Source organism: Nelumbo nucifera, chromosome 2 (genome assembly GCF_055504915.1).
Source record: "Nelumbo nucifera cultivar China Antique chromosome 2, China Antique-T2T, whole genome shotgun sequence".
Lineage (NCBI taxonomy): Eukaryota > Viridiplantae > Streptophyta > Magnoliopsida > Proteales > Nelumbonaceae > Nelumbo > Nelumbo nucifera.
In genome coordinates, this window is record NC_142650.1 from 62069169 (window position 1) to 62080018 (window position 10850).

Consider the following 10850-nt stretch of genomic DNA (forward strand, 5'->3'; position numbering starts at 1 on the left):
ATGACCTCTCTGTTCTTCACAAGTTCTCTGTGTTTGGATTCCAAGAAAATTACTGAAATTAATTGGGAAAGTTTTTGGGAAGCCTTTTAAGGCGTTTCTCAGCATCAAAGAGGTGAATTTCTTTCTTCTTTTTCTTCACTACTGGGAATATATATATATATATATATATATATTATCCAAACATATCAGTAGTGTATAAAAAGCACCATTTTCTTTAAATAAAGAAATGTGATTAGAAAATTAACTTCTTCTATAGGTAGATACCATATAATTTGCAACAAAAGCTTCTTGTTCAACTGTTGAAGACACGAGTAATCTTCTTGCATTCATAAAATCAAGAAGTCAAATTGATGATTGAGTTGAAAAAGTTTTTAATAGAGATCCCTAGAAATTTCCTTCAATGCAAAAAAAAAAAAAGTAATAATAATAAAAGAAAGAAAGAAAGAAAAAGAAACCTTAACAATTAATTAACTTTCCTTCAACTTTCAGTTTCTTTTTCATATTCTATCAAACCAAATACAGACTTGAGGAAATCTTCAATGCCCCAAAAATCACTTGAAAACATATTTTACAAGGCCAGGGAGGTGAATCTTCACAAAGTAGTTCTCCCAATTGATGCTCTTTGGATCGAAGCAAAACATTATTGCATCAGAATAATTCATCAGGGCTGCTTTGCGCAACTTTTCGGTGTTCAAATCGTCAAAGCTACATATCAAAAACAAGCTTAAAATCAATAAAACAAACTTTGTACATTCTTCTTAGTAGATTGACTAATTCACTTGTAATTCTGAAACAACATATTGAAACAAAAAGTAATTCATCAGTTACAGGAAGAGGGATAAATACATACACTCCTTTAAAGAACAAATACGGTTCATAGAGTTCCACCAATCGCAGCACAAAATTGATCTTTCGCTTAAGGTCACTATATATTCCTTGGAAGTATTGGCAAAATGCTGCATTCAGTAGTTGCAGACCCTAAAAGAATATTGTTCATGAAAAGATTAGTAATGGCAAATTTTGATGCATATTTGGAGTTGGGGTGACAAAAGTTCAAGCATAATTATTTCACTATTTTGAATAATTTGGGTCAGTTTTTCTGGGCTACTTTAATTGTCCAAAGAATTCAGAGAGAATGAGAAAATTTTTTGAAAATTCTCAAGGAAGTTCTAAAACAATCACTTGGTTAGCCTAAGAAACAGCTGGATTTTTCTTGATTCCAAAAGGGATCAAGTAACCTCTCCTACTTTTTCTTTCAAAACAAACACATCCTTATTGGTAGGGGTGTTAATTGGACTGTATTTGGTCCAATCCGATCCAGTCCAATGTGAATCCATTACAAATGGACCGGGTCTAATCCAATCCAATGAATATTGGACCAGCCCAATTCTATGTCTGGACTATCCAATCTCTTCAAATTTGTTTTAATTTAGCTTAATTCTAATGCAAACCTGGTCCATTGATATCTATATTATTATCTTCTATCAATGGACCAGATATTGGCTCACCGGCCAATCCAGTTCAATATAAATTTATTACAGATGAACCAGGTCCAATCCAATCCAATATATACTTTGGACCATTAAGTCTGGACTCATCCAATTTAATATGTCTTGTTGATCCATTCAATCTGTCTAAATTGATTTTGGTTTAGATGAGGTCCAATCCAAAACCGGTCCATTGACACCCCTACTTATTGGGTTCTATCCATGACAGTGAGAACTAACCTTTAAAGGGATCAAATAACGTATCGTCATGTATCTGTGGAACTCATTCATGGTGCTGAAAACTGCAACCTTGCCAACTTTGACGGGCTTTTCATCCTTGTCCATCCATGGATTCATAGAGAAATAACGGTATGCAGACTCTTGAAGCAAGGTAAACTCTGTGGGATGGCTAACAGAGGATCCCACATTGTAGATGGACTCACATGGTTGATTGAGATGAGTGACCATGGCCACAATGATAGAATTCACCACCAAATCTCCCGGAATCTGTCATATATATTTTACAACATTGATATCGAAACTAGAAATATAGCATTAAACAGAATGGAATGGAGAAACAGGATTCATATAATTGGGATAAGGCTTGGATGATGAGATGATGATGATGATATCAAAACTACAAGCTTATTTTGTACTATGTGTTCTTGCATGCATGAATATATAAATGCGAATGTATGGATGCACATGTACCTTCACATAACTGAAGAATATTAATCTTTCAAAAAATACAACTGGATAATATTAATGAATAAATGCATGAAATGTGTCATGTATTACCATACTCAGGTAGTAGCTAGCTAGATACATATGCAGCGTATGATTTCCTATGTCATGATTGAATATAATATAGCATGGATGAACTTACCACATCAATGATCAACTTTGGATCACCAAGGAAGCATGTTAGCCTTCCCTTACCATAGCCAAGTGCCAAGCTATCAATGGTTCTGTAATTAGCAAAAACAAGTGCACCAATAACTTCGTGAGTTTCATACAAATCAAGTTGCCTTACAAATGAAAGTAAGAATAATATGATATTTTGGAATATGGATCTTTTTCTTTTGTGATGATCCATATCCATTGGAATGGATTTCAGGTTTGATATTGCTCCATTTCATGCCGTAGTTAGAGAGGAGAATAGAATTTATATCTAATTAGAAAGAGGAATGAGGGAAAATGAGGGGTTCTCTCACAATAAAACTCACAAGGATCTCCTCCTCTCTTTTCTCACATTTGTGGTTATTAATTTGTTTTTAAATTAAATTGTTAAGGATAAAAGAAGTTAAAATTGAAACCCTTTTAGGTATCAATTGTTCTTAAAACTCTCTCTCTCTCTCTCTCTCTCTTTCTCTACCCCCTCAAATCTCCAATTTTGTAGCATCTCCCCTCCCCATTAAACCCCTTTGATCTGATATAGTTGAAAATTTTCAAACTGGGCAATCAGACTTACAGCCTACACGAGCCTAACCAAATTTCTATTTAACCTCATGCATTGTATGAATTTGCTTGCTGGTAAGTTATAGATGTAGAGTTATGAAGTCAAGTTACCTGACGCCTTCAATCCAACCCGGAAATGGCTCCTTGTAAGTGCTTGTTATGATGGTTGGGCGTATGATAACAACAGGCATTTCTTCTCTCAAGTGCCCCAGAAGCATCTCTCCCATAGCCTTTGTGAAGGCATAGGTATTTGGCCAACCGTATAGTCTTGCCCTTAACAATGAAAAGAAGGAAAGGGAAATATCACCAAATAAAATCCATATTATAGACCCGAAAGCTTCAGCAGTTTGAAAAAAAAAAAAAAACAACTTGAACCGTTTGTGAGCTTCCTACTTAAAAGAAGGAACTGATAAGATATCATCAAAACTTTTGTTTGTAGACTTGGGGGCTGTTTGGCAAGTCCTTTTATGTAGATCTTTCAACAGCCCAAGACTGTTTGAGTCGTGTCATGGTCTTATCTTTAAAGACCAAGACTGTTCAAGTCGTGTCATGGTCTAGGGGGCCGTTAAAAACAGCTGAAAAGATTATTTTCAGCATGAAATAACCAAAAGTTTCATTTGAAGCTTCTTGATTTTTGGCTTTTTCAGTCTTTTTGTGTCCTTATCTTCTGGTCTTTCAGTCTACATGATACCAAACAGAAAAACATCATTTTTTGGTCTTTTAAGCTTTTTGCAGACCGAAAGACATGTCAAACACCACCTTGGTCAACATGACTACCACAAAGGCTTATTGTGATGAAATAATTAACATGTCTTACAAGTGAGGCCTACAATATATAAGGAAAATAGCTCAGTGCAATAAAAGCAAATTATAGAGGGCTTTTGATTACCAAGCACAAGCATGGTGGTTATGATTATTTTATTTTATTATTTTGAAACCATAAGACAAGCTTTAGTCAACTTTTAATTTGAAACATTACACCTCATCCAGAATAATAGACCGGATACACTCTAGGGTAGAGGACCAAGTAAATGACTAATTTTGTCTTAGAGCAAATTAGACCAGCCCATGTGCTGTTCACTAGTTTTTAATATATCATTATGTTTTCAATCATCAGAAAAAACAAATGTTTTTTAATGATCAAGGAAAAATCCAAGAAATCTGTTGGGTTTGCCTCCCTAAAGGGAACTAGTTTTATCCTTTGGCAAAGAAGCCTGAATGGCTAAGAAATCTAATCTGTTGGGTTAAGTACACTGCAGCTCAATGCAGAATTCTCAATTACAACCCCCAATAGTCTACTAAACCCCCCCTATAAACCACATCCTGCCCGTGGATTTGGCATCAATCCATGGTCAGGATTCATCCCCCTGTATGTGGGGTTAAAAAATTTCTGACCTGGACTGATCAGTCATTCTCGCTTGAATCTTTCAGTCCATAACGAAAGGTGAGGTACAAGGTGACGTGGGTTATAGGATTGAATGGGTGGCTAATCTAGAGGTCCCTACTTGATGAATTGCTCAGATTGAATAGGATAAATATCTCTGCGAGGCAGAAATCAAAAATCACAAGTTGTGTAGGGAAGCTTGTGAAGAAAGTAGTATGTCACATTCTACATTTTGAGTGTGGTAATAGCTATATATGCTAGTTAGAATTTATAGAGATGAACTAATAATGTTCCACATTACAGAGGAATATTAGAGAGGAAATGAATCAATGAACCAGTTTTGGTTGGACCCGTCCAAATCAAAATCAATTTGGATGGATTGGATGAATCAATGAAACATATTGAATAGAACCAGTCGAGACTTAATGGTTCAAAATATTTATTGGATTGGATCGGACCTGGTCCATCTGTAATAAATTTATATTGGATTGGATGAGATTGAATCAGTACCGGGTCCATTGATAAAAGATTAAAATACAGGTGTCAATGGGCTAGAACCAATCTATGTCGAAACCAATTTGAACAGTTTGGATGGTTCAGACATCGAATTAGGCTGGTCCAAAATAGTCTAATAAAATATTGATCAGATTGAATTGGATCAAATCCGGTCCAGTTGACACCCCTGAATGCCAAGTGACCATCTTGACAACCGGGTCATTGATGGACACCATTGGTGTTAAGGCAATTTTTCGTAGGTATGGTAGCATAAGGATGATGTGCCTTTTTTTTTTTCTATTTGACACATGGTTTTTAAAAACGAACCGGTGACTAAATCGGTCAGAGGTCCAGTTACTGGTTTGAACGGTCTGACCGTTCAACCCGAACAGCCAACCCGTTCTAACAAAAAAAATTAGAAAACTGTCAAAACCGTTTGAATGATTGAGCGATTTACTGACCAAAATCAATGGTTTTGAAGGAAAAAACGATTTTAGAGGAAAACAGAACTAGTCAAGTGACCGATTCCCAGTTTTTCCAATCCAATCATACGGTCCGATCCGATTTTGAAGACAGTGATTTAACACATGATACTTGGGATAAAAAATTCACAAATTCTCCTCCACATTTATTTAAAGTACAGTAAATAATTAATAAGTAATGTAGGAAATAATAAATAAATAACATTGTCCAATTCTAATTCCTACGATCCCAGGTTTTGGTAGGAGTTGGTCATCGGACATAGACCTAATTTGGCTGTTTTTGCACAAAGTGGCTCTGGACAAATTTGTCCATACCTAACCTTTGGAAGTTTTTGCACAAACTGGAATATGGACAAAATTGTCCAGGGTGTGATTGATTAAGATATCTTACCATTTTTTTAAATAACACAATCAAACAATTGTGAATCTATTTTGAAGTTTTAACTTTTAATAAAAATAAAATATTTTAAATAACACAATCAAACCATCATCACAAATTATTTATGATAGAACTAACTAAAAGCCAAATGACCATGCAATCTAGTAATCCAGTTTTGCTATGGGGAAAAACCATGAAATCACGACCTTGAATCTATGGCTGTGTCCCCATCTTGAATCAGAAGAAACGACATTATGGTGGGGCCACGGCAGTACGTCGAAAGGCTGCGATTCATGATCAAAGTGAACTCGTAGTCTAGGTGGTTAGTTGGCATTCCTCCTCCAGCAATGTTCTATCCATTGTATAAGCCAATGGGTCCCACGTACTTCTCCAGTTCTCTGCTACCCTAATCTCACTGACACTCGGATTATGGGGTCTGGGCTATAATCATCTGGCCTGGCCCAGGTTCTAGTGGACCCCATTCCTTTTGATCCAATTGTGTCCCCACTCTCATGCCTTTGTCTATGTTTGATTTGGTAGAAAATAGAAGAGAAAGAGATTAGTGGTGTTGGTGGTTGGTCTAACCAGTGCAAGGTTCTAAACCACCAAATAATTGAGTTATGACGAGGTCATAGGCCAGCAGTTTCTCTGATACCTTAAACCGACTATCTTATTGGTTAACCAAATGCATTATTGTTTTTATCATATCTAAAATCACAATTAATTTTTTTATGTCCTTCACATTTTTTTTTCTATGCTTCAATCTCAACCCTTCACTCTATCAACTTTACCCTTTTCTTTCTTTTTTTTTTTTTTCATTTCATTTGAATCTATCTAGTGATATAAAATAGGACTAGAGAGAGAGAGAGGGGGAGGCTAAGTAATCATGAAGAAAAAGGTTGCTTAATTGGTTAAATCAGGGTTATTCTATTGGATCCTATTTATTATTTGGCTATAACTGCCATTAATTAGTAGTAATAGATGGTCAAGCCAGACCATCCAATCGATGTAAGAACATTTTCAGTTGCTAGGCCTGGGGCTGTGATGATCATGGGATGGGCCTGAGATGGGCCCGGTCTCACCCACATCTAGGCCCAGGTTTACCAGCATAATAAGTTGATAAAACTACTTTCCAAAAGAAACATAACATTTAAATTTATCTAAATAGAAAGAACAATATGATACAATTTTATTGTATATATTAATTATTTATATTATAAATATAATATAGTATAATTTATGGGCGGCTCAACAATGTGGGCCCAGGCAAAAATGATCATCCATCCTTATGTTTCAATCTAGTTGATCCAATGAGCGTTTCCTATGGTATTTTTTGATTTATTGGTTTAAATATTCAAACAGATTTAACAGTATGTTTTCTAATTTTTTAATGAATCAGTGATATACAGAAAAGCACAGGCGATTGAGAAGAAATACTAAAGGAACATATAATTAATGCATATAGTTTGCATATTGTTCCCATTCACACACCTCCATTCATTGAGTTGAAATGTTGTGTAGGATTCAGGTCGGTCTGACATGCTTCATTTATTATTGTTTATCTTTACTATATAATAGTGACAAATATGCAGTGTCCTCACGTCAATGCAACTGCCAATCTGTTCTGCAAGTTGTATGGTATCCAATTGACATTTCTCCATCTGTTGATACCATGAACATGCAATTTATGTACCTCTTCACTATTTCTAACTAACAACAATACTCTAGATTCACTGTAAGAGAATTAATGTAGCTTCTGTATCCCTCCATGGTTTCTAGCCCAAGTCCATATTTTCTCTAATGGTGTGTTTGGTCTGAAGGAAATAGACTTGATCAGTAAAGTCTGTTTGGAACCACTATCACCATGAATAATGAAAGTGGTTCCAAACGACTTATCTGGAAACAGATAGCCCCTTGTAAGTTGTAACGAGGAGGTGCAAGTTCAAGCTGTGGATGGGAAAATTCTCTACTTTGTGTCGATGGGCCAATCTGAACTCTGTCATTGACCCCACTGACCCATTAAAGTGCCAATGTGAGTGGACTTAGACACAGCGGCTTTTGACTTGTGAGATTGGCCTAACGGCCCTTACCTGCATCTGCATGGTCTGTAAACACTGTTTACTGACAACCTCGAAAAGCTCGAACAACATGACTCCTCGGTTAAGCTTTGAGGCTTCTCCTAGACAGCTCATTAGAGCCATTCAACCAAAAGCTTCAACCCTACCTGAGTGTCCCTTTGGGAGGGATGAAATATAAGCAGATCAACTAGCTTTTGATCTGGGCCCCACATGAACAGCCTGCCTCTTGAGTCGGTCATTTGAAGGGCTATCCACTTCAGCCAGTTTTGAACAGTTTGTCCAAATCACTACTAAGTAGTTGAATCTTTAGCTCACCCTCTTAAATGGCCTAAGTCAAGTTTGCAGAAACCTTTACCCCTGTGGGGCCAAAGCCGAATAAAGCTTACTAAAACATAAATAAATAATGTGTTTAGGCCGACGCCCATGGGCTGTTATTGAATGCTGTCTAATCCCAAGGAGATAACATTCTTAGAAGCTACAACTGGAAACTAAAATTTGTATATATCCCCATTGACTCGGATCCCGCCTCCACTCTCTCCCTTCCCCACCGACCGGTTTAGACTCACACAGCCTCACTATCATGCAATTATATCATATTCCAATAAAAATAAGAAATAAAAAACCAAGGATCCCTGGTGAGAATATTCTGACGTCAGATTGGAATCTACTCTACATCAATACCACCCTTTGCATTGATATCTAACTAAATAGTCATTTGACTCATTCATGAGTGAGTCATTCTAATTCTAGCCATATGATTGGGTGGAATGGATTCTGACCGCACCCTTTGGAAATGAGAATCCTAAATCTTACACGATGCAGAATTCTGAATTCCAGCCCCCTTACTATTAATCCTCTCCCCCTATAAATCACATCCTGCCCGTAAATTTGACATCCCTTTTTGGGCTATAAAATTTTGATCTGCTGATTGGTCATTCTCCCAAATCTTATTTCTCTGTATTCGATGCCAACTCTCTTTCCAATTATGCATATTTTATAAAATTCGGATTCCCATTTTAACCAAATAAGCGAAAGGGACAGTTGATTCCAATTCCGGTTCTGATTCTTACTTTAAACCAAACGGACCCTGATTTTATTTTATTTTATTTTTTCAGGTGTGAGGGGAGGGACGAGGATGAGTAATGACGATGACGATATAGAAAATTCAATCCAAAGTCCTCCTAAAAATGACTGACCCCTTTACAGTTTAGCAGTTTATTAATAATAATGAGAAGGAATTGAAATGGAGCAGCTCTTACCTTTTCAGTCCTAGTTCTTTCATGGCGATCCTCTCTTCTTTCTTTGTAAGCTTCTGGGCCTGCAGTTCCTTCAGTCTTTCCTCCGCCACCTTCAGCTCTTGCTCGATGTCCAACCCAGAAGTTTCGTTGAGCGTCTCACCCATACGGTATGGTTTCTCTAGTATCAACCCTTCCTGTTGTCCAGCTACATACGCTGAAATCACCATCCCAACTGTTAATCCATCAAGCATCCTTTCTGTTTCAGTGGCTGATCTTGCGCAGAACAGCCCGAGCTAGAGAGAAATGAAACCTGTAAACTCACCAGTCGACACATGGACAAACACCTGCAACTTGGCACATTTCTTCGCGAAGTTCAAAACATTCCTCGCACCAAAGGTATTGACATGCAGCGCATCATCATATCTACACACAGATAAATATGTTTTTAAGCTTTCTGTAAAATTTCTAGAAAACAAAGTTTGACTTTACCCGTAAAACAGAAGAAAACAAATTTGATATATTGCTGCAGGGTAAAAAAAAAAAAATGAAATTCTGCGGCCTCCTTCTGAACTGAAACAGATAATTAAACGGAGCCAACTTCGATGCGAAAAATGAAAATGATTGTTCCGTGGTTATTGATTACCTCTCATCAAAGTTCACAGTTGCAGCTACGTTAACGACAATATCAATCTCCCCCCACATTTCATCTCTCACATCAGAGTCTTCTAATCCCAAGTTGTCACAGGTGATGTCCCCCGTCACCGGAATCACTTTTTCCGACATGAAAGAATCAAAACCGGCACCATGTTTCTGTCTCAGGACCCTAAACACCTCCTTTTCCAAAACCTGTTACCAGAAGAAATTAATCACGTTAATCAGCAGATGTGACAGATCAACATGAAGACAAACGGACCTTTGTATTGTCAATACTCAATACAACTCTAAAAGCTGGAATTAATAAAACGATTTGAAAAGGAAAGCTCCAACTAAAGAATATTCCATTCTCAGGTCTTGTTTTCACTTTTTACAACTTCAAATAGACGAAGAAAGGAGACCCACGTCTGCATACCTCATTATGAAGCCTCTCTGTGGCTGACTTTGTATCTGGAGCTCTCAGAAGCAGATAGAGCTTCTTGACATTAGGCTGAAGTCTGAGGATCTTCTCCACAAAAACTGCATCACCGGAAGCCAGTTAAGTTAGTCCGGCAAAAGTAAAACCAACAAGGAGATAGATAGATCAATCAGACAACATAGGAGATCAAAGGAGATGATGGAGTAATACTCTTTGCTACAAAACCAGTAGCACCAGTGACAAAGATGGTCTTGTTCTGAAGAGACTCAACAACGCCACCCAACTCCATTTGCAAAGAAAATAAGAGAACTGAAATGATGAAATCCTTGAGCAACCATTACAATTGTCTATGATTTATAGGGTGAAGAATTAACTTCATGATGGAGTACACGAAAGCGATTTTTAAAATATTTGATTAATTAATTAATTTCTTTTTTTATTCTATAAAAATGGCCAACTTGTTTATGCCCCACCCACGCAAATAAAATAAAACAAAAAAGAAAAATGAAAGAAATCCATCTTTCGCATTATTTGCGTGAGAAAATTGACTGACTACCAATCAATCAAAAAGATTTCTAATCTCAGAGAAATTAATTAAATCCCCTAAGCTTTTGGACCCTTAATTGCTCTTCTGCTTAATTAGTTTTCTTTAAATAATCAAATAATTAATTCTCTGCAAAAGTACTTAACTAAATGGAATTATAAGAAGAAGATCAAACCAAGATTTTTCCGGGGTCTGATGCCGGAGAATGACATGGACAAAGGGTTGATGATTAA

At 36.7% G+C, this 10850-nt stretch overlaps 1 protein-coding gene across 1 annotated transcript; it reads right to left on the bottom strand.

The window, feature by feature from the left end:
* Window positions 1–285: 285 nt before the first annotated feature.
* LOC104607759 (alcohol-forming fatty acyl-CoA reductase-like) lies at window positions 286–10439 on the bottom strand. The gene is made up of 10 exons (XM_088898382.1): window positions 10284–10439; window positions 10071–10174; window positions 9645–9847; window positions 9324–9424; window positions 9023–9215; window positions 3057–3218; window positions 2374–2455; window positions 1728–1994; window positions 851–978; window positions 286–705 (listed from the first exon to the last, which is right to left on the bottom strand). The coding sequence occupies exons 1-10, from the start codon at window positions 10360–10362 to the stop codon at window positions 552–554; spliced, it is 1473 nt and encodes a 490-aa protein (XP_088754508.1). The 5' UTR covers window positions 10363–10439; the 3' UTR covers window positions 286–551.
* Between the last annotated feature and the right edge of the window lie 411 nt (window positions 10440–10850).

What these genes read in the sequence shown, in the direction of transcription:
- LOC104607759 (XM_088898382.1), bottom strand. Translation starts at nt 10,362, where the DNA reads ATGGAGTTGGGTGGCGTTGTTGAGTCTCTTCAGAACAAGACCATCTTT. An exon ending in ACTGTGAACTTTGATGAGAG is followed by an intron (nt 9,425 to 9,644) that starts GTAATCAATAAC and finishes ATCTGTGTGTAG; the next exon opens with ATATGATGATGCGCTGCATG. An exon ending in AAAGAACTAGGACTGAAAAG is followed by an intron (nt 3,219 to 9,022) that starts GTAAGAGCTGCT and finishes TTCATTGTTAAG; the next exon opens with GGCAAGACTATACGGTTGGC.